Source organism: Propithecus coquereli, unplaced genomic scaffold, assembly GCF_000956105.1.
Source record: "Propithecus coquereli isolate 6110/MARCELLA unplaced genomic scaffold, Pcoq_1.0 Scaffold59, whole genome shotgun sequence".
In the NCBI taxonomy this organism is placed as follows: Eukaryota; Metazoa; Chordata; class Mammalia; order Primates; family Indriidae; genus Propithecus; species Propithecus coquereli.
The window spans coordinates 1,168,152-1,192,439 of record NW_012151840.1 but is presented as its reverse complement, the minus strand read 5'-3'; the positions used below and the strand labels follow the sequence as shown (position 1 = coordinate 1,192,439).

Here is a 24,288-nt window from a genome sequence, read left to right as displayed (position 1 = left end):
GGAAGTGAGAAAGACAAAGAGAGGACTCTGGTAGCAGTGTCACTGGAAGGTTAGTGCACATAAGCCAAGACCAACCCAAAAAGCCTCAGTACATTTGTTCCTGAAGATGCCTTTCCAGACTAACCAAATTCCCCAGACTTATCCTGTCGAAACACACTATTACAATGACATGCCTCCCTCAGTGGTTGGCAAAAACCTGTAACTTACTTTGTATTCCGTACAAGAAATTACCCTTCTCTGAGATGTTGAAATGCTTGTCTCTCTTGTACATGTCTGTCCCTTTGGTTTGTCTGGGAGAGATTGGCCAAAGAAGAGGCAGGGCCACGTCCAGCTATCCTCCTGAAGACTAAAATTACAGATAAGCAGCCCCCCACCCCTGGGACTGAAGCCCAAGTGAGACTGGAAGTTTTATGTCAAGTTACATCAATGAATGTAGCAGGTAGGACATCAACGCTGTTGACTATTCTTCTAGAGCTGGGTAACTCATTCAGGGTGACACAGGGGTAGTCACTTGCCAAATGCAAGGAAGGATAAATGACAGGAGAAAAACCTTTTATTCACGCTAACATCATATACAAAACTTAAAAAAAAATAAAGGAACAGAGGCTATGCGTAACAACTGTCTCCATCTCCGTGAGTGCGTACTAGACATCATGCCCGTGTGCAGCTGTGCATGACTGCATCCTGTAATGATTAGAGCATGGGTTCTAGAGTTAAAACAGAACTGGTTTCAAGTCCTGATTCTGTTCCCAACAAGCTTGTGCACTTGGACCAGTTTCTTATAACCCCTGTGTGCCTCAGCTTCTTCATCTGCAAAATAAGGATAATAAAACCTACTGTCTACAGTTGATGTAAGGAGGCAATTTATATAAAATTTATAACATAATGCCTAGTATATATTATGTGCTCAACATAAAGGCTTTACATTTGGGGCATACAGGTGTGTCTGTATGGGTGCACACCTTTGTGTCTACGTGTTAATGCCCAAGAAGAAGGTTACCTGCTGTTTCAGAGGTGTCAGAGGGCTGGCGATGGTGGGAAGGGGACTTGCGCTCAGGTGCAGAATCTCCCAGAGAAGACAGGCTACTTAACCTGAAGAAGGAGTAAGGAAAGCACATCTATGAGCTGGGCAGGGAGGGATCAGCCTTATAGTAGGAGGTGGCTCTGTCAAAGGGGGCCCTGAATCTTGGATAATGAAAGACTGACCCATCCCCCCCTGCAATTTGCTCAATCTGCTAGGAGATTAGCCATGTCTACACTACTGGTAACACCACCTATCTGGAATCCTGGGATGGTGGGGCAAGCATGATCTCTTTAATACCCAGCAAGGTATGAAGGGAAATAGCCCTTCCTGGAGTCAGGTGACAAAGAGACAATAGCAAGAAGGGGATGTGCACACATACACACGCTTGTTGGGTCTTACCAGGCTGCAATGGGGCTGATGAAACAGAACGGAGCAGCAGAGAAAATGAATGCAAGAAAAAGACAGGAGAAAATCAAACAGCCAGTTAGTTTTAGGCGATGATTTGCAAAGGAACGGGAGGCTGGAGGGAAGGATGTGGCAAGTCAAACACATACAGAGGCCTATGTGAACACAGCAGAGGACTGCAGTGGCTGTAGCAGACACAAGCTCCCCATTTTAGCTTCATCTCTTTGTCCCTCAAACTTCCACCTCTCCAAAATAACAGTCTCCAGGAGGGTAACTGGGCATTTAGTACTAGCCAGTTGGGTAACTGGTAACTTGCACACTTTTCTAGAAAGGAGGGTACAGCAATGGCCCGAGCCTCTGAAAATTCCATTTATCTTTTGGGTACCATGGAAAAACAGGAATCTGATCTGTTTGGTGGTAGTATTCCAACCCCATATTCAGCCCCATTCCCACAGCCAGTCCAAGGCACCTTGCTGAGAAACTTTTAAAGACTCTAAAAACTCAAAGTACCACAGATCACCAACCAGATTTACTGCTTTATCTCCTCTTTAACTAGCACTGCTACAGGAACAGAAAAAATTCAAATCATTGCTGTGGCCCTGCTTTTTAGAAAAGCGTGTAAGTTCCCAATTTCTGAATCAACAATTGCTGCCCCTCAGAAAGAGGCAATTCCTACCCTCTCTATATCAACTAACTAAATAAACGGCTATTCATGGAAGCACTGTGTATAACGGCAAAACAGTAGAAATAATCCAAATGTCCACAATGGGTGACTGGTTAAACAAATTACAGTATAGCAGTATAGTAACAGAACTCAGCCATATAAAAGCATGGTGAAACTCTTTATATATGATAAGGAATGATCTCCACGATACATTATCGAGTGGAAAAAAGCAAGGTACAGAATCATTTGGACAGTAAAAAAAAAAGTGGGTAAAAGAGAGAAAAAAATTATGTTTACATGTTTAAATATTTGTTTACATATGCAAAAATATCTAAAACATCTCTGGAAGGATACAAAAGAAACATATGACATTGGTTGCCTCCGAGGAGGGAAACTGGGTGGCTGGGACACAGGAATAGAACGATGGACTTTTCATTATATTCTCTTTGGTACTCTTTAAATTCTAACCACATGAAGGTATGATCTATTCAAAAAATAAATAATGTGTAAAACATAAAGGAGGGGTCTTGTTCCCCCCTCACAGTGGCGCCCCTCTTACCTGGACAGGTGAGACTGCTTTTTACTGGCTGATCTTTGGATCAGAGAAAGGAAGACATCAAGGAAGAAGAGAGCGTGGGGCCCAGGAGAGAGTGATGCGCAGGAAAGAAGGAAGAAAGAGAAAGAAAAACAAAACACGACATAAACCAGACAAGACATTGGAGATGGTTGGTTCAAAAGAACAACCATAATAGAGCTAAAAATGACCCAGGGGTGGAAACTGGACACAACACAGCAGTGAGCTTACCAAAATGCAAATTTGCCTATGTCATGTCACTGCTTAAAACCTTTTAGAGCCTCCCCATTGTACTCAGGAGAAAGGTCATCTGCATCCAAGCTAGGCCATTCGCCACAGCATCTAACAGGAAGCACTGCCTGTTGCCCAGGGAAGCGCCCTCTGGTGTCCTCCACAGCTCCCAGTGCCTATCCTTCCTGAGACACAAATACCAAAGGAACTATTCACTTGTCTGTAAAGCTGTAGACAGGTCGGAAGGTCCATGAAAGCAGAGAGGGTCCCCAGTGCCTACTATAGTAGGGGCTCGTGCCTATTCTTGGTCCCTGATCTTCACTATTCTCCTTTCACTTGTGATGGTTTCTGGCTTCTGTCTGTGCCCACACTGCTCCTTCCTCTTACATGTTCTTTCTACTCTATTCCCTATTACTGTACCCTATTCCTGCCAGAAAAAAAAAGTAAACTTCCAGAAGGTGCAACCTTCTGGCTTTCTTCAAATGACCCTATTCCATCATTCCCTGTCTACTCCCCACCTTCCCATCTAGGGTAAAGATTCAGCTTAGTACACCATTTAATAAAAGTTATGTTATGTTCTAGAATCCAGACCTGTGTTGTCTAATGTAACAGCCACAAGTGGCTAAATTTTAAAATAAAATTAAAAATTCAGTTTCTTGATGGTACCAGACACATTTCAAGTGCTTAATTGCTACATATGGCTAAGTGGCTACCATGTAGGACAGTACATTATAGAACATTTCCATCACTGCAGAAAGTTCTACTGGACAGCACTGCTCTAGACACTGTCTGGCACCAGGGATACAAAAATGAATAAGACACAGTGATGTGCAGCTAGTGAATGAGGAAAACATACAAACAGCCCCCTAATGAAAGATGAATTCTTGGAAGGGACCTTTAAAGATGTTTTGTCCCATCTGCTGTCTTTGTTAGTGTCCACAACACCCCACCACAGGGCAACCTGTACTGGGCATGAACTCCTCCTCCTCACTGCCTTAACAGAAAGCCCATTTTATCTTGAGACACCTCAGGCCTCCTCCTTGCCTTGTTCTTACTGACCCTGGCAGGGAGCTGGCTTCCTATGTTCATACTGAAGCCCAGAAGATGCATTTTGAACCTGGTAACTCTTAACCTGGTTTGGTTTGCATTTTAGCTGGGGCATGAGGAGTTCCACATAATCAAAGGCAAATGAAGCAAAGGTACCTAGCGTAGAGGATGTTAGGGGCATGGACAAAGATCATTTCAGCAGTCATGGGAAGTTCCTTTAAAAATAAATCACAGGTTAGGGCAGGTACATGGGGAACAAGGAGAGTGTAACATACGCATAATTGCAACAGATGCAAAAAAATATTTTTCTCTCTGAGACCTTAAAGGAGGGAAAACTACTACTGACTTGGAGGAAGAAGAAATATCTATAGGAGGCAGGCCTGGTACACAGAAGGAATGGACAGACTATTGGGTCAGCTGGGTTTTGAGTCTGAGCACAGATTTGGGAGGAAGACCTTGGAGGGTTAAAATCTGAGAAGGGAGGAAGAAAAGGAGAGAGGAAGGTGGTTTGGCATGAAATGGAGTCTGGTCAGAGGGGAAAAAAGACTTTTCATGTTGGGCTCTGCCTCTTCCCAATGACATTCTCATCAATATTTGGCAGCAGAGCTCAGATTTCACTCAGCCTAAACCTGGGGGTATGGAGAAGGCCCTAGAGAGTGAATTTCCCCCCAAATTTGCACTTTCCAAATGGCACCACAGACAGATTTTCTGACCCAATTACTCAGCTATCATTTATATCCAGTCAAAGAGACCTAGAGGTCCTTTTTTTTTTTTTTTCCTTTGAGACAGAGTCTCACTCTGTTGCCCAGGCTAGAGTGCCATGGCGTCAGCCTAGCTCACAGCAATCTCAAACTCCTGGGCTTAAGCGATCCTCCTGCCTCAGCCTCCTGAGTAGCTGGGATTATAGGCATGTGCCACCATGCCCAGCTAATTTTTTCTATATTTTTAGTTGTCCAGCTAATTTCTTTCTATTTTTAGTAGAGACGGGGTCTCGCTCTTGCTCAGGCTGGTCTCGAACTCCTGAGCTCGAGCAATCCTCCCGCCTTAGCCTCCCAGAGTGCTATCCTCCTTTCTTTATCATTGACACTCATCTCTTTAAGCCACATGTCCACTGCCTCAAGCCTGGATTACTGGGAAAAAAAAAAAAAATCTCACTTCCACTCTCCAGTCCATTGAGCACTCTACCACAACAGACTAACTTCTCCAAATACTATTCTTCCTCCTACTCCCCCATCAAGAACCTACAATTTCTCTCCTTACTAAATCAGATGTGCATGCAATAGCCTGGTTTTAAAGGCCTTTCATCCTGAGGATCCAACTACCTTTTGAAATTCACCCCTTATTACTTGTCTCCTTTCGTCTACCTCTATGGAATCCTAGGAGATGCTGCGCTCATTCCCACCTCTGTCTTGCGATGGCCTTCGTCCCTTCTCTCTATCCATCTCCTAGTACTATTTCAAGGCCCTGGTCAAATGGAGTTGACTTCATGAAGCTACTGCTGTCCACTACAGCGCGTATTTCATTTATCCTAGCATTTTATTTTTGAAAAATTTCAAGCTACATTAAAGTTGAAGGAGCAGCATGCTGAATATCTATATACCCTTCATCTAGATTTAGTAATTAACACCTGTCCCATTTATCTTTCTACATTTATACTTTTTCCATTTCAAAGTTGCAGACATCATGATGCTTTACCCTTAACTACTTTACATATATCCCTTAAGAACCCCCAAATCCTCCTTTATAACCACAATGCCATCAGCACACCCGATGAATTTAACTTTGATACAATTATTATCTAATGTAAAGTACATATTCAAATTTCTCTTATTAATGTTCTTTATAGCTGTTTGCCAATTGTCTTAATCCAGGATTCAATCAAGGATCTCAAAGTATATTTACATGTCTCTTTTAGATTCATTTGGTCTAAAACACTTTTGGTCTCTCATAGCACTGACATTTTGAAGAGTCCAGCCTACCTATCTTGTTGAATGGCCTGCAGTCTGGATGTATCTGATGTCTGTCTCCTCATGATTAGATTCAGGTTAAACATTGTTGAAGACTATCATATAAGTGATATTGTATAGCTTGTCCTATTTTGGTGATGATAGGTCTGATTACTTAGGTAAAGCGGTGTTCCTGAGATTTCCTAATGATAAATCTATTTTCCCATTTGAGTTAATGAGAAATCTGTGGGGTGACATTTTGAGACTGTATAAATACTGAGTCCTCCAAGAAATTCTTATCCAACAGTTTTACTATCCATTGATGATCCTTGCCTGAACCACTTACTGCACAGGTGCCTGCAAAATGGCAACTTACTCATTCTGTCATTCCTTCTACATCTATTAGCAGGTAATCTTTTGTAAAGAAAGTCATCTCATACCTTTTCTGGAGTAGTGCTATACGAACTCACAGACCCTTTATTTTTTTCTCCCAAAGTAATACATTATAGTCCATTATCCTTTTTTTTAAATGTTAAAAATGTCCCAATTTGGCCAGTGGGAGCTTCTACACGCTAGCTCCTGTGTCCTTTCAACATGTCACCATCTGTCTTTGATCACATCCTTGCTTTCTGGCACAAAAAAAAATACCCCAGGCTCACCTTGTACTTTCTCTATGCCAGACCTGGAATCAAATATTTCTCTGAGGAGCCCTGCTCCTTTTAGCAGGACAAGATCTGGTTGCTAGGCACTCAATTGCTACTGAGCTGTCCCTATTTCCAGGCCCTTTCAATGGACAGAGCTAGAAAATCCTTATTATGAAATTGAGATCACACTCATATCTCCAGTTTGAACCCAATGCGACAGGGTTCTTCCTCATCTTCCCTATTCCATATTTCATCTTACTTGTCCCATACTGAGAACCCTGTTCCCAAATAGTACCAATATATTTACTCATGTGCTCTATTCATAATGTAGTCAAGATGGTTTCTGGGGTTACCACATCAGTATCACTAGCAAAAATAAGCCTATTAAAGTTCAAGGTTTCCTTGCAGTTCATGTTGTCCTTTAAGCTACATCCCAGCAGTCAGTCCTGTGTGTGAAAGTTACTCTGGGTTAATTCTTTCTTATGTTACCAATTTGAAATATACTTTGTTCTTTTTTTGTTTCATATTTGTACTGAATTTCAGGATTTGCTTTTTTCAGGCTTATTTATTTAATTTCATTTTTTGAATTTGTTAAACATTTACATGGTTCAAAACTCAAAACAAAATTTTAAAGTACATTCAGAAGTGTCCCTACCCTTTCTTCCCACTCCTCTCCAAGGAACCATTTTCAATCGTTTTCAGTTTCCTTTCTGTGTTTCCTCTTGTAAAACTTAGCAAATACTTACAAATGTTCTCATTTTCCTTTCTTGTGTATACAACGGGCAGTATCCTACACCTTTTGCATTTGCTTTTTTCATCTACTGTATCAGTGAAGTAACTCACAGGACTCCTCCACCTTCCCCACCCTCTCCTACAATGCAGTGCCTATTCTGGCACACGTTCTTACCCCTGCACTGCTCCCCATCACCTGGTGTGCCCATCCTGCCTCTCTGCTAGAGGGCAAAAGTTGCGGCATGGACTTCCCTATATGCTCTAGTGCAGCACAAGGCAGAGTAAGTGCTCTGTAAATACGTGTCAAACACTCTCCTCATCCCAGCCTAGAGGGGTTACAAAGCAAGAAAATGTTTGGTGGCCTTCCAGAGCCCATATATCCCTTTTGTTGGCCTTTTGTGTATGTGTGTATGTGTATATATTTTTTAATTTAGTTGCTAAGCAAGTTCACATTTAAAAATGCAGATTTCTGGTTTCTCTTGAAAAGGCAGAAGTTCTGGCACCATTGGGCTTCTGGTCACACATGGTGACAATCAGCTAAAATTGGGTGGTGTCAGGCCCCTTTGGATAGGGCGTGTGTCTTACCTTTGCCCAGTCACCACTGCCCACAGCTTATACTCCTGTCTGCTTCACTCAGACCCCTAAAAGGTATAGGAGTTTGAACTTAGAGTGGTCAAACAGGACTGGCTTCTGGAGTTTAAAGAAACAACGATAAGCAAACAACATCATGTCCTTTCCACTTGTTGATGGGAGGTTCCTGGTCTCTTGCCCCTTACCCTCATCCTAGCACAAATGTGCAAAAGAGGACAAGGCCTAGAATATCCATGTTCTGTGGTAGTAATGATAAAGTTCTTACTACCTACCAGGCACTGTACTAAACATGTGACATATTAATAACATTATCTCACTTAATCATCACAAAAGCCTGGTGAAGTAGGTAGTACATCCCCATTTTCAGATGAATGAACAGAGAGCTTAAGTAAATGAAGCTAGGATGCGTTTAAAGCTGATGTGACTTCAAGGTCTGTGCTCCTAAACAGAAAGTTATATGACTTGTAGCCATATGTAGATTCACCTGGTCTTTATTTTCTCTTTTACATATATATACACACATGCACACAATATAGATACACACATATAATATACATCACATGTATGCATACACATATAATATATACATATATAACATATGATATAAAGATATATGATATACATGTCCTATATATGTACATATATAATACACATATACGTACATATATGATAGAGAAAGATAAAAAGGCACACTATGCATAGGCTTAGCTGGGTTGTCTTTTTTTAATTTTTTAATTTTTAAAATTTTTGCAGAGATGAGGTCTTGCTATGTTACCCAGGCTGGTCTTGAACTCCTAGTATCAAGCAATCCTACCACCTCAGTCTCCCAAAGTGTTGAGATTACAGGTGTAAGCCGCCACGTGTGGCATGAGCTAGGTCTTCTTGAGTCTGGGTCAAAGTAATATTCCTGATCCCCTCCCCAAAGCCAGAAGCAGTAAACCAGGAAAGAGCTGCCCAGCCAGGAGCTTATCTCCAGATAAAGTCCACACTCACTGAACCCTGACCTGGTCTTACTGGTTGGTTTTCCTTATCTCTCAGGGTGGAGTTTTAAGCAGGCTCCTGGCACTCTAACTTTCTAAGGATTCTGCCTTCGGGCAGAATTTTCCCTGTGGTCTGAGGCTAGCAAACACAGCCTCCTAGGCCTGCCCATCCCTACAGTAAAGGCTATGAGGAAAGAGGCCTGTTTGCAGACAACCTCTGCTAATCCACAAGTTTCAGTTCTCTTTATCTCTACAACTAGGGGACAGACGAATGGACTAGAAAAGTCTCTGGCAATGTAGCCAGAGAAAGTTCACACCTCAACTGAGAATCCCTTACTAGCTGTTGAGCAGCATATGAATCACCTGATGCCCCACCCCGAGTGATCCAATTCAGCAAGTCTGTGGTGTGCAATCTATTTTAACAAGCAGCCCGAGTCATTCCTTATCCAGAGGACTGTAACTCTGAGAAACTTTAAAAATAAGTCCCTTAACATCTGAGTCTATCATTAGCTTTCTCATCTGTAAAATGAACGCATATTAATATCATCTGTTCGTCTGTCTTCCCATTTAGACTTTAAATCCCCGAGAACAAGGACCATGTCTTATTCATCCTTGTATCAGCAGCTGAGTTCCAGCACAGTGCCTGGTACGTAGTGGGTGTCCACTCCAAAACTGTTTGCTGAAGGAATATTCATGACCTTTCTTTCTTCCAGAGCTGACGTGAACGCACCAAAAAGGCAATATTTGTTAAGTGCTTTGAAAGTGCAAAGTCCTATGCAAATGGCTTTGTGTTTCTTCCTAGTCTTTCCCAGGTCCATATTGGGTGACCGATGCTTGACAAATGTCAGGGGTGAGGGGAATGGGACTAGAATGAGTGAATGAACAGTAAATGCATGAGTGAACAGTACCTCTGGAGTGTTCGAATTCTAGATAGGGCAGGGCTAGGAAAGTTTTCCTTCCTACTTCCATGAAGGTCTTAGAAAGTAAGAGATTTTAGGGTTTGACTGTCAGAGCAGACAACCTGGCAGACAGGTGTGTGTGGAAGAACGAGGCAGAGGACTGGCATGTTGAGAGGGTTGGTTAGCCTGGTTCAGCATTGAGTACTCAGGGCCCAGGCCACGTGGTTTGGTTTTAAAAGCACAGCATCAGGAGTCAAAATACTGGCTTAAGCTCAGGCTTAGACCTTTCTTGGCTACGTAGTCTTAGGCAAGTCATCCAACCTCTCGAAGCCCCAGTTTCCCAACAGAAAGTGTGGACAATACCACCTTTCTCAAAGGGTAATTGGGAGGACCAAATTACCTTCACTGACACCTCAAAGCTAAAATATCCAAACTGCAATCAATCTCTCCCGTCCAGCCCTGTTCCTGATCAAATGTTTCCTCCTCAGCAAACAGTACCGTGTGTAATTGCTCATGCCAGAAATCTGAGCGTCATCTTTGACAACTCCTTGCAAATCTAATCAACTACCGAGTCCTCAGACCTCTGAACATTTCGAGAATCTGCCTACCTCCCCCACTCTCCACCGCCCCACTGGTGTGAGACAGCATCATACCACCTAGAAGAACTGGCCTCCCCACATCAACTCCAGCATCAAATCCTCCAGTCCCCATCCATTCTCTACACTAAAGAGATAAATTAGGAGATATAACACCCTTCAGTGATTTCCCACGGTCCTTGTATAAGTTCCCAATCCTGAGATTGGCTAGCAGGTCCCGGGTGAGGTCCTCATTGCTTACTCTCAAGCCACATGTGTGGACACTCTCCCACTTGCTCACTGCATTTCAACCTCAGGGGCTTTTCTCCTGTCTTGGCAAGGTGAATCCACACGCATTCTTCAGGGTTCAGCTTAAGTGTCCCTTCCTCAGGGAAGTCTCCTCTGACACCTGCTGTGCTGGATCTCCCCGAAATTTCCTTGTGATGCCTAACTCAATAGTAACTAAATTACTATTTGGGTGCTTTTTTCGATTAATGTCTGCTTTCCCCATTTAATGATAAGTTTCATGTCTCCCATTCTCCAGAGCACAAAGCAGCTCCAGAACACAGTATATGGTAGATATTCAACACATAGGTGTTGAAAGATCACATCAGATAATATATGCACCAGATGTTTAGACATCAAAATATTATAAGCATATACGTATCACAACAGTTCAGAGAAATGGTTTTGAATGACCTCCTTCATGCATATAAATTAGGGTTAAATTCACAATTTCATAGTTTGTAACAAAGACTTAGCTTCTCCACGGACTTAACGGGCGGGGGTTACCTTCGGCTTCCTGTAAGAACTGTTTAAGCTGCTAAATTTTTCAATCTCCCAGATTTCTAGCATTCAATTCTGAACACAACAAAGAAGCACTGGCTAAACAAGAAAATGCTTGCTAAAACGTGTTGGTAACTACAAAGTAGATGTGGGGAGAGGATGGCCAAAGAAGAAATCAAAGAGGCCAACTTTAACCAGAGCCTTGGAGGAAGGCAAGGATTCTGATGGGTAGCAATGCTGTGGAAGAACATTCCAGGGGGAGGAAACACTGTAAGTAGAGGCACAGAGGAGAGCAGAAGGAGGACACGACGATTCTGGGGAGGCCGCTGATGCAACACAGGGGAGAAAAGGGGAAGGATCTGATAAGAGGGAGTATAACAAGAGATAAAACTGGAAAGATGCAGGTTCCCATCCTGGTTCTGCCACTTACTAGCTGGTTGATCTTAGGAAACTCTCTTAAACTCTCTGAGCCACAGTTTCTCCACCTAAAGAAATGGGGATAATTCACCTGCCCTGCCCTGCCCTATCTCACAGAGCTGCTGTGAGAATTAAGTGAGATAAGGTGTGTCAAAACGCTCTGCAAATACTAAAGTAATACTAAAGTGTTAGGAAGCATAATGATCAAAGGAAAAGGCTGAGGCAGGTTGTGGAGGGCTTTATGTGCTATCTAAGGATTATGGATTTGATTTTTTACAGATGGGGAGATGCTGAAGGCTTTCTAGAAGGAGTAACAAGACCAGATTTAGCCTTTAAAAAGATGAAACTGAGCGCGGGGACTAGAGTGGACTGGAAGAAGAAAGGCTGGAGGCCCAGAGACCAGATGGGGCAGAGATGACATGCAGCTGAAGGAGAGCAGTGCCGTGGGAATGCACTAGAAAGGGCAGGGGAGAGAAGGACTGATGAGAGTGGGTTGCTAGGGGCTCACATCAGGAGTATCTTCTAGCCCTGCACTGCAGGGAGCCACAAGTCACCCATGGCTAAGAGCACAGGAAGTGTGGCTGGTTCAAATTGAAATACATTGTAAGTATAAAATACACATCAGATTTCAAAGACTTAGTACAAAAAAAAAGAATATAAAGTATCTCAGTAAATTTTTATATTGAAAAAATAGTATTTTGAATATATTGGGTTAAATGAAATATATCATTAAGATTAATTTCACCTGTTTCTTTTTACTAGTTTTAATGTAGCTACTAGAAAATCTTAAATTACATATGTGGTTTGTGTATCTTTCTACTGGACGGCATTGGACTGGCCTCTTTTGGCCACAGTTGTACCACACTTCCCCCTTCTCCCCAGTGGTGGGGCCTCCAAGCCCTTTGGACCAAGTCAAAGAAAACTAGAAGCCTGCCCAGAGTCACCCCTCCAAAAACTTGTCTCCCATGGCACCTGGTATATATTTCTCCCAAAGCACCTCCTGCATGGAAGGAGGTTGTTGACCTTTATCCCCTGTTTGCAGGACTGTGAGCTCCTGAAGTGTGGAGGCAGGCCAAACTCATCTCTGTCTCCCCAGCAAGAAAGCCCTCAGCTGGCTCTACAGGCAGCCATCTTTGGCTCTTAGAGAACAGTCCAGCACTACTCTGGGCTGTACACCCTCCTCTCCACTCAGAACCCAACACCCCACCAGCCCCCCAGGCTGTGTCAGCACAGGTATTGGCACAGACTCAAATCTGATTTATCTGATTTGTCGCATATTCCTCAGAAAGAGCTCAAAGCCTAAGCTTTGCCCCGGAACTCAAGCTGATATTGAGGAGCAGTGTGGTGGAATGGGGGATTAGATAGAACAGGTTTGCATCCTGGCTCTGCCTCTGACCATCTGTGTGACTTAGGAAAAATTATTTACTTTCTGGGAACCTTAGTGTTCTCATGTACAAAACTGGAGTACTAGCTACCTATTCCGTAGGGCTGCTGTAAGAACTGGTGTAATATAAGTATCTAGCATAGTGCCTGGCATATAGCAGTACTCTAAAAATGGTGCTATTCTTGTTATAAGACCTTAAGTCAAATGTAATTAGTAAGTTACTGCCAAAGTAAGCACATCCTACCTTGCAACACAAAATTAATGAATTTTCAGTTTTCTAATAGAGATGCAACCATCCTACAGATCTCCAGTGAAGCAGATGATCTACTACTGCTTATTATGTTTAGTCCACTATATTCATATACTTTTGTCAAAGTGTCCTCCATCAAATTGTTACCTTTGATGAAAAGAACAGTGTCTCAAGACAGCAAGAGAAGACTTGGATCTTGGTGCTAATTCTGCCATTTACTAGCTGTGTAACTCCAGACAACATAATCAAAGCAACTTTCAGGACAATCCAAGATCTGGCTGGGGATGGAGGGAAGCCCTAGGAAGGGAAATCACTGAGGCTGCCATAACAGTAGGGAAGGGGCAGGCCATGGTGGCAAGAGGGCAAGATTGACAGTCTAGACATCGGGGATTCTAGACCAACTCTGCCCCTATCTTTTTATATACCCTTGAAAAGGGAGAAGAAAATTATATTTAACAAGCATCTAATATGTTATAGGTATTCATTTAATCCTTACAATTTGGTGAGATAACATTGTTATTTCCTTTACAGATGAAGCAAATGAGTTTCAGAGAAGTTAAATAAGTTGCCCAAGGTCACACAGCTATTAAATGGTAAAGCAAGGATATGAGCTCAAGTGTGCCTCACACCAAAGTCCTCTCTTCCTCTCTCCATGCTTTGGCTTTACTAACCCTACAACAAGGAAGCTGAGCTGGATTATCTCTTGTCCCTTCTTGTTGTAATATTGATTCTTTGTCCCTCACAAATCATCTTCAGCATATCAAATCTTTGCACCCAGAGAGGGCTCAGGTAGAACTAAATCCATGGCCTGGAAAGGAAAGATTCTCCCTAAAGAATAAAACAAGAGCCGGCCATGGCCAAATTAATTTCAGCAGGAAAAAACCAATAGACACCATCACCAACAATGACCTAGAAGCAATTCAGTGTCTGCATTGGTCACATCCACAAGATGGCCAAGAATATTTTTATTTGAGTTTCCCAGTTTAACAAAGGGCAAAGGAGACTAGAGGAGCAGAGCCTAGAATCCACAAGATAAAGAAAGAGCATCTGTCACAGAGACTTAGGAAGGTCAGATGGAAAGGGGCTTAATCTGTGGAACAAGCTTTCTTCTTGCCACCTCATGCCCACTGTGGGACACTGGACAAGCCAAACAACACCTCTAAGTCTTACCTTCTATAATGATAAAATGGGAAGACCAACCCTTGTACTTGGTCTTCTGTAGGGCAGGGCACTGTGATAAATTGTTACCCTAAAATCACTCTACAGGTATATTTTGCTGTATCTAACATTTCTTTGGAAAGAAAATATGTTCTGATGTAAATCCTCCTGAAGGTGATAATACCTTAAATACAAACTTTCAAAAGACTGCGTTTCCTTAAAGCAAGGCATACCTTGCTTTGTATGTTGTATAAACAGAATTGTTATTTGAGTCAACTTTTGATTACTGCTGCAAATAAAGGATAAACTATAAAACAGGTAGCCCAGAATAATGGCCAATCCAAGGAATCTTCATTTTGCTTTGACAAAATGGCTTAGAAGAGTCACCTTTCTAATTTACTTCATTAAGGTGGATTTTAAATTAGTTCCCTTTTCCTGAGTTCATAACAAAATTGATAAGACAGTACTGGGTGGTAGAGGAAAGTTAGTCTTCGATTTTAAAACCACTGAGGTTAAACCATAAAATGAGTAACCTGTGGTCTGCTCTTTCTTGCAATCCCTTTCCTACTTCAGGGAGGCTGTGGCCTTTTCTTCAGCTGAGGTAACTGCAGGTAGATGCAAATCAAGTCGTTGCAGCCTAAGCCACCAACAGTATATAATTGGGGGAGGAAGGAGGAGGGACCCAGAGTTTCACAGGCTGAGTCCCTACCCTCCACATTCTTGGCTGGTGACTTCAGGAAGCCCTGCTGGAAGTAGAAGAAAGAAGGGTGGGCAGGGGAGGGACTTCTCTAACCTGCAATAGGCTCCCTACAAATTCCTGTCCCACACTTGTAAAAAACTGCCAGGAAATTACCCTTCTTCAGGAAGCCTTCCTCAATTAATTCTCTAATGATGATCACTCCTATTCTTTGCATCCTTCTAGCCCTTAAGCATTTGACTTGTGCTACAATCACACATCCTTGCCTCTGTATTACTTAAGAAGAGAGTGACATATTCTGTGTGTTCTAATGAAATACTTGTCCTGAAGGAGGGACTCATGTCTTCTGTTTTGTGTTTCTTTAGCACCAGCATCTCCAACCACTCCGGTCCCCTAAACAAACAATTGAGCTCTACAAAGTATACTTTACATACAAAGTTGATGAGGATGCTGACAGAAGGCCAGCCAGAGAAAATCTAAGTCAATTTCTCTAGTAGCCAGATCCCTATAGCTCTCAACATAGTTTCATCACCAAGGAATCCACTTGGATCTCTCTGATCCTCACTCCATCCCCTCATGTTGACTAATGGGCCTGGGACCACTGGAACAAGCCACTGTGTTTATGACATATAACCAGCCCAAGAAAACCCCAAGCAACAAACTGAGACATGTGCCTGCCTGACAGGAGTGCAACAGGCAGTCCACAAACCAAAAGAATGCTCCACTGGCCCTGCCTATGCGGGGCACATAAAGAGAGGGAACTGGCCGCTGCTTTCTCCATTGGGGGAGATTCTAGGCCGTTTTGTGGGAAGACAAGGGGTTTTTAGAGCAGTGGCTCCTATCACTTCCAGCAACTATTGCTGTCTCTTACACGCTTTCCTACTGAATTAAATTTTTGGTATCGAGGGGGTTGCACAACAGTGAAAGGAGTGTTAGGAAGACAAAAATTATTGGTACTGGAAGATGGGGTTATTAAGTCCCTCTGTAGGTTAACAAAAATGACAAGCATGTGTTTCAGAGTACTTAATTTGACTCAGAGTTTACTATCAGGCAGCATAGAGTTGTTTAAATAAAGTGTCCTGGGGGTTTGAAGATTTGGATTATCGTCTTAGTTCTAAGGCCTTAGTTTCCTCCTAAGCAAAAAGTGTGGTTGTGCATGTGAGTGTTGGAGGAGTGACAAAGAGAGGAAGAGATGAATGAACCAGATGGTCCCTGCAATTCCTTTCTAGGGACCAGGACACATGCTGATTCTATTCAGGCACAAATCACCTTATAATGGGGTTTTATTACGTCAATAAGAGACTACCTAGAGCAAGGGCAATAACAGTATCTCAACTTGGAATTTGTTTCTATTTTTAGTTGGCCAGCTAATTTTTTCTATTTTTAGTAGAGACGGGGTCTCGCTCTTGCTCAGGCTGGTTTCGACCTCCTGAGCTCAAGCAATCCTCCCACCTCGGCCTCCCAGAGTGCTAGGATTACAGGTGTGAGCCACATGCCTGGCCCACATATACTTTCTTGACAGAACCTGAAATAACTAGCACAGTGCTAAGCATATACTTAGTAAATACTTGTGACCGGGTGATAATGATAAGAGCCAGCACGTTTTTTAAGCACTTACTGAGACAAGAGTGTAGGCTCCTAAGCCCCTCTCCAGGATGTAAATGCTGGCCCTGGCACCTATTAGCTACAACCTTAGGCAAGTTATTTAACCTTTTCCCTCAGATTCCTCATCCATAAAATGGGCATAATAATAGGTCCCATTTCATGAGACTGCTAGGATTAAATTATTTAAAACATATAAAAAATGCTCAGGCCAGGGCCTGGTACTCAATAAATATTAAAAACTCAATAAATATTAGCCATTCTCATTTATTTTATTTAATCTTCACAACAACCCCATGAGCTGGTACTATTAATGTTACCATTTTACAGATGAGGAAATTGGGCTACAGAAAGACTTGAGTATCTTGCTTGATTTCACGCATCCAGCAAATGAGATGGAGCTGGTATTTGAACTCAAGCAGTTTAACTTCAGAGCCCTTATTCTGCTAATGCTTAGCTCTCTGGCAAGAGAGTTCTCACTATCCTTTTTACTTTGCCATAGATCTGTCCTTAAGTCAGTGTTCTCAAATCTCAGATCACAAATTCAGGAGGGCAGGGATTGGCTGCTAATTTCTCCTTATTCAAATTCAGATTCTACTAACATTTATTAAGCATCTGCTGCGTGGGGGCAGGTGTTGTGCTGAATAGTATCTCATTCGATCCTAAGAACAACTCTGAAAATATCTATTTCATGGATGGGAAAACTGAAGTTCAGAGAAGATAAAGGACTTGCCTGAGGTCCCAGGGTTGGTGAGACCTAGAGCTAGAACTTGAACTCAGATTCCCTGAGCCAAATCCAATAGCCGGTCCTCACTAAGCCAGTTTGGCTTTGGGTGTTTCCTGACACAAGCGTAAAACACAGTGCAGATTACCATTTATATGTCTGCTGGCTCAGGCTTTGGAACCAGAATCCTGATGCTGACACTGGCCCTGTGACCTCAGGCAAAAGGTTTAACCTTTCAACCTCGTTTCCTCATTTATAGCAGAGGTAACTATTTCACTGGATTAAGAGATTAAATGGTGGAATTCATTAAAGCATTTAGCACATGGCACACAATAAATGCTCAAAATATGTCAGCCAGTATTATTATCACCACATGGGAAAAGGGGTACTTAAATTGCTCCCTTATATTAGTCTAGCATTTTTCCACCTATTATTTAGGGACATCCTTGTAAAATAGCCAGATGTTCAAATGGAATGACTGATGGAGAAACTAAGGTCTAGAGAAATTAACTCACTTATCCTAGGTTAAGGGCAGAGTTGATCTCCTAACTTTCAGCATACAACTCTTTTTACCAGATCCTGCTATCTGCTGCCTCTCTGAACTTTTCAAAAATGTCTAGAATTTCAGGGTATACAACCTCTCATTCAGTTCCAAAGGAAGCCCTATAGTCCTACAACTACCCTAATTGCCTCTTTTGAGCTTTAGGGATTCACCCTGTTCCCCAACCAAAAACGGGGGCTGGGCAAGTTGTTCCAAGTGGAAAATTCAACTCCATCCCAGGCGGAAACCCCAAATCTCTGCTGTTCCAGCAGATTTCCAGGACGCGCTGGCTCCCAGAAACCACAATTATAGGCAAGCTCAAGGCAGAGGAGTAATTAGGCCCATACCACCAGCTCAGCAGTCTCTTGGCCTCTCCCTCCAGGGCTGACTCCATCTCTCCACCTCTCCCACCCCCCTCACTAAAACCCCATCTCAACCACTGCACAGTGGAGAGAGATGCAATGGGAATTTCCATCCTTTCTCTCTTCCAGCCCCCACTCCATTTCCAGGAAACTGAAGAAGGGTGGGGTAAGGGAGGAAAGAAGCCGTCTCATGGATACAACTAATGCTGAATGGCAGCAAGAGCTGAAAATAACTTTCACAGAAACAGCAGCATTCTTGGGGCCCCTCCTCTCATTCCGTCCCTTATATCCCGCAAAGATGACATTGGGAAGCAGTTCCCTGGTGAGGTCCCAAATGTGAAAATAAAAGGGATCTTGTGAAATAGGAAACAGCAACCTCAATCTCTCCAGAAAGGAACAGTCTTGGCTGGAGACAGGATGTGGAGAAGATGACATCTAAAAGACCAAAGGAATCTAGGATTCTAACTCTTATCTCCAAGACCATGGAGGAGTCCTGTAGGAAATTTACACCTCCCTTAGCTCCTCCTAATCTTGGCTAACAGGAAGGAAATGTCAGGCCTTGCCTTCTTTTCTAAATATACTGCTCTTCTATCCTGAAATATGCAATTGATGTTCCCATTATTTCAAACTCCAGCACATTGATACCTTGTACAGTACTTTCCTTCTTCCTTCCAGCTTTACTGTCCATTGCCTGGGTAGTGGTTTGCTCAGTTTAGTTCGATGACTGCCTCAGGCACATCACAAAAGAGAATGTTGTTTCTTTTGCTTCCAATGGTCTCAGGGCACTCTCCCCCACTCTACGGTGTTGAAGGCCTTCAGTGGGTCTGGGTACCGTGGAATCGCCTCCAGGGACTCTCAGGAGGGGGAGTTAATGTTGGATGGTGCAAAAGATAAGGATGGGGTAGCACCTCAAATAGGGAGTGGACTTCAACATCCTGAAGGGCTTTTGAACAGGGATAGCTCAGAGGCCAGAAGTGAAGGTCATCAGGGCAAGTTCCTGGCACCATTCAGATCCCTCAGAATTGTGGTTGACAGAGCAGACTGAGAAAAGTCCCCAGTCTGGTGCTGACCCAATTCCATCAAAACCTGACTTAAGACACATTAATCCCAAGAAGCTTTCCTTGACTTAGCCTCTCCTGACTAACGAACCTCTTCTCCTAAGCTGGCATAACCCTCAGTCCTCATAAATTTACTCTGTGCCATTTGTTAGTTTCTTACAGCAAAATAAAAGTGAAAAACAGCTAAAACACACTCATTTAAACCATTTATTTCAAGTTATATTTCACATATCCAGTATAACCAAAAATATGAACACTTCCCTGGAGTTCATTCTAAACAGACTTGATTTGTATATTTAAAGGGCACTTATTTTGACTTTTTTTCCCTCAGTATTCCTAAAACCAATATACTTCCACATCTCTGGTTTCCCCAACTAAGCTGTAAACGCCTTGAAAGAAAAGAGTGTTTTCCATTTTTGAAATATCTTTGCATTCTCCTCTGTTGGCAAGCTGAATAAAACAGGTGTTTTTTGCACAGGTGTGCATACACACACACACAGACAGCATCCACTATAAAATACAGGATTCTACACACATGCATTGTTTAATCCACCTGTTTGGCAAACCAGCTGACAAATGGCAACCGGCACAAGTCACAAATCTGAAAGAACAGACAGCCAAAGAGAAACTGGAGATATTCAAGATGGAACCATACAATCACATGGGCTAAGAATCAGAGGGTGGGTTTAATTAGATGACTGCTAAGATTCCTTCTAATCCTGAAGCTGATTCTGACTTGAAGACAGAGTGGGACTGAGAGATGGAAGGAGGGAGCTAGGATGCATCCTACCAAAAGCACTGTAATATGGAGAATCTAGTTTCTCTCTCTCCAGGGCTTAGGAAAAAAGGGTTCTAAGGACAAAAGAGACTTCCTCTCCAATTTTGTCTGCCCTCTGGTGCAGAAGGCTGCTCTGGACCAGGACTCCATGCTCTGGTTCTTGGTAACAGTAGTTATAAAAGCAGGGGAAGTAAGGAGGATCTGACTTTCCGGACACTTGGACAGGGCTCAGGTCAGAAAGGGAGTGAGAAGCCGGCAGTGACTGATGAAAAGTTTCACCATCCACTGGCACCTCCTTCCCTGGATCACGTTGAACCTTTAATGATTTGACTGATACGTGATACCATCCCCCTAATCCACTAAGTGTAAATGTGCCAAGGGGCTGAGCCAGAGGATGAAGGGCCCAAATGAAGCAACCCAAGAACTGTAGCACAAGCCCTGTGCCACGAGTCTAATGAGGATGGGGCTCCTGCAGGGCCAGACTGGCCAAGATTAGTAGCCCTTTAAGTCCTCACTGTGCCAGAATCTTTCCCCTAAAGGATTCTGCATGCTCAGGCAGCACAGAATTAGGGAGAGGCAGCAGAGATACCAAGACATGACTGACTCTGGGGAAATGGAGAGAGCTCCTCACCATGTAACCCCCATGCTCCATATACATTGGGGGATACAGGAGAATGACAGGATGGAGAGCAGGAGGAAAAACACAGGAGAGCAGGAGGAAAAATACAGGGGAGAAGGAAGAGTCAGAGATGGAATAAATACAGACATGAGATGAAAAACAGTGAGGAAGGGGAGAAAATATGGAAGTCACAAAAGAAAGGGAAGAACAATAGAAAGAATGATGTAATAAAGAGATTGAGGACAGAGGGTTACATGGAAAGATGTGGAGAAAGGAGAGAGAAAACAGGCAAAAGAGATTAATAAGCATTGAAAAGGGTAGAGAAGGGAGTTGAAGAACTATTTAAACATTAAACTATCTCGGGAGTTCGTACAGATTCTAAGCCAGCCAGACTCTCCCAGACTCTGGCAGTGTACTGGCAGCAGGGGTGTTAAATGGAACTTCTTATTACAGTCCTTGGGTTGAGATTTATAAAAGGGCTGTGAAATCATTAATTAGTGCAGTGTCTGGCACAAAACAGAACGACGGGGTGGTAGGGAGAGAGAAATGGGTAGTCAGCATCTGGGAGCAAGAGCTTTCCTCAGCAGGGTCTCAGTTTCCAATCTGGCCACACAGAATTAAATGCTCTCTCTCCCCTCTGGTGACTCAAATACCACCTAAGGTGCTCTTCTCTCTGGCCACCCTATCTAAAACTGCAACCCTACATTCCTGATACTTCCTATTTTGTCTCCTTAGCCATTATTATGTAACCTACTATAATTTATTTCTTAATTTGTTTAGAATGTAAACTCCAGGAAGGCAAAGATTTTTATCTATTTTGTTCACTGCTGTAGACTCAGTGCTTACAACAGGTCCTGGAACATAGTAGATGCTCAAAAAATACTTATTAAATGAAAGAATAAACCTAACTCTATTTAAATCTAGCCCTATTCAGTTCTCAGTTGCCTGAGACAATGTAGGGGGGAACAGGGAACATTTCAGATAACTCAAACTAGAAAATAATGCAAACCCACTTCTCATAGAATCATTAATATTAAAAGCTAGAGAGAATCCCAACGTACTCACTTCACAAACAAGGAAACAGGACCAGAGCCTTTGTTATGGACTGAATATTTATGCTCCCCCCCTCGAATTCATCTGTTTAAGCTCTAACCTCTAATGTGATGGTATCTGGAGATGGAGCCTTTGGGAGGTAATTAGGGGTTAGATGAGGTCATGAGGGTAGGACCCTCGTGATGGAATTAGAGCCCTTATGAGAAGACACCAGAAAGCTTGCTATCTCTCCACAAACACTGAGGAAAGGCCATGTGAGCACATGGTGAGAAGGCAGCCATCTGCAAGCCAGGAAGAGGGCCCTCACCAGAACTCAACCACGCGGGCATCCTGATCTTGGACTTTCAGCCTCCGGAACCGTGAGAAGCCACTCTGTCTACGGTATTCTTTTATAGGAGCCCAAGCTAAGACAGCCTTTAAGTGAATTTTTCAGGGTCCCCTCGTGGTAGAGTGAGAATAAGAACCCAGGGCTCCTATCACAGGAGGCCAGTGAACTTCCTATTACACCAAGGCCTTGGAATGTGTTTGTGTGTCAACGTAGGGTGTTGGCCATTCTGGAAATAACAACACTAGGAGAAGCTGGAAAAATAGGTTCAGCGTCTCTATCTCACTCTTTATTCAACTTCTCAGAGCTTCTCCCTCTGTGCTGGGAGCCAGTGGTAGGTGACACCTTGGAGAGGGACGCAAAGGGAGCTGCTCTCCTAAGTACAGCGTCATTCCTTCACAAGGTGGGGAAAGGAACAAAAGGCAAAGCATGGATTTGTTTTCAAAGGCTTTCCTTTTAGCTACTGTTGAGCTACAAGGTTGCACCGTGGCATGGGAGTTAGTAGAGATGGTGATCAAGTCCACAGGAAGTGAAGTCAGATTGCCTGGTATGTCACCTGCAGATAATTAAGAATGAAATTAAATAAATCCTAGGGACAGTTTAGTACTAACACTCCTGCATATTTAAAAAAAACCAAGTGTGTCTGTATCAAACCTTAAAATCATGACTTTCATGTGCTCTCCTTTCATCTCTTAAGAAAATCTGCAAATCTGGCATAGAATGGATTTAGACTTAACGTGTTTCCCAAATGGCTCAGTTCTTTGTATTTATGATCACATTTACTTTTATCAATACTTTAAAACTATTTATTGGTACACAGAAATGCTTTACACGTTCGGGGCATATATTAAGGTACAGAGGCATGATTCTTATACTTAGGCAATTTACCATCTTGAGGAGTTAGGAGACACAGGCTAAAGAGACTTAAGTTTGTACAATGTACAAGTAAGAGAAGTTAAGCCCAAATCCACAAAGTGCCAATTGTATACAGAATGTACTGAGTAATAAACACAGTCTTCAGAAATCGGGCCTTATCAAGGAGAGCTATGCTAAGATTGGTAGTATTGAGCTAAGCTCTTAAAGGGTACCCAGAAGGGATAAACAACCTTCTTTTATTTCTCCTGCCTTCTAAACCTGAGTCTAAACCTGTAGATCATGATTTGATCTACACACAGAACTCCTTACCAACACAAATTTATTAGCTAGTTTAAGCTAACTGGTGAAAAAGTTCTGCAGAGGGTGAAGCCAGTCTACCTGGCTGGAAAGGTCAAAAGACACTAAGTTGTCCCGGACCTGTAATTTTAGCTTTGAGCCATTTCATTCTATTATAAAAAGACTCCCATTCCTCCCATCGCCCCGATTCAATGCACATTAGCTGAACCTCAATCTAAACCTTTCTTGCTTCCTCTTAACATGAACCTGCTAACTGGAGTACCTATCATATTCAACCTCACCCTTCCTTCAAAAACAAACAAATGAAAACCCACAGCTAACATCATACTCAATGGGGAACGACTAATTATTTTGTCCCTAAGATCAACAACAAGAGAAGAATGTCTTCTACAGCCACTTTCATTCATCGTTGAACTAGGGGTTTCAGTCAACGCAATTAGGCAAGAAAAAGAAATAAAAGGTATCCACATTGAAAACGAAAAGGTAAACTCTCTCTCTTCACAGATGACATGATCTTATATATAGAAAATCCTAAGGAACCCACAAAAAAATTAGAACTAATAAATAGTTGCAGGATATAAGATCAACATACAAAAAATTGTTTTTCTATACACTATGAATGAGACAAAAATGAAATTAAGAAAATAATCCCATTTTAATAGCAGCAAAAATAAAATACCTAGAAATAAATTTAACAAAATAAGCACAAGACTTGTATGCTAAAAACTATAAAACATTGAAAAACATTACATTGAAAAAAATTACATGCAAAGACATTCATGTTCATGGGGTAGAAGATTTAAGACTATTAAAATGGTGATATTCTACCACTCTACAAATTGATCTATAGATTCAATCTACTCCTTGTTCAAATCCCAGATTTTTTTTTTTGTGGCAGAAATTGACAAGTTGACTCCAGAATTCATATGAAAATGAATAGCTAAAATAATCTTGAAAAAGAAAAACAAAGTTGAAAGACTCACATTTCCCAATTTTAAAATCTACTACAAAGCTTCAGGAATCAAGTCAGTATGGTACTGACATAAAGA

The 24,288-nt window shown here is 42.4% G+C and overlaps 1 protein-coding gene across 5 annotated transcripts in view; it reads right to left on the bottom strand.

The window, feature by feature from the left end:
• The window catches only part of ARHGEF11 (Rho guanine nucleotide exchange factor (GEF) 11), a 109,157-nt gene that overhangs the window by 50,052 nt on the left and 34,817 nt on the right, over positions 1-24,288 (bottom strand). For all 5 annotated transcript variants that reach the window (XM_012658907.1, XM_012658910.1, XM_012658908.1 and 2 more), the window contains exon 2: positions 1,001-1,092. In XM_012658907.1, coding sequence (XP_012514361.1) covers positions 1,001-1,092 — 92 coding nt within the window. The remainder of the gene's footprint in view (positions 1-1,000; positions 1,093-24,288) is intronic.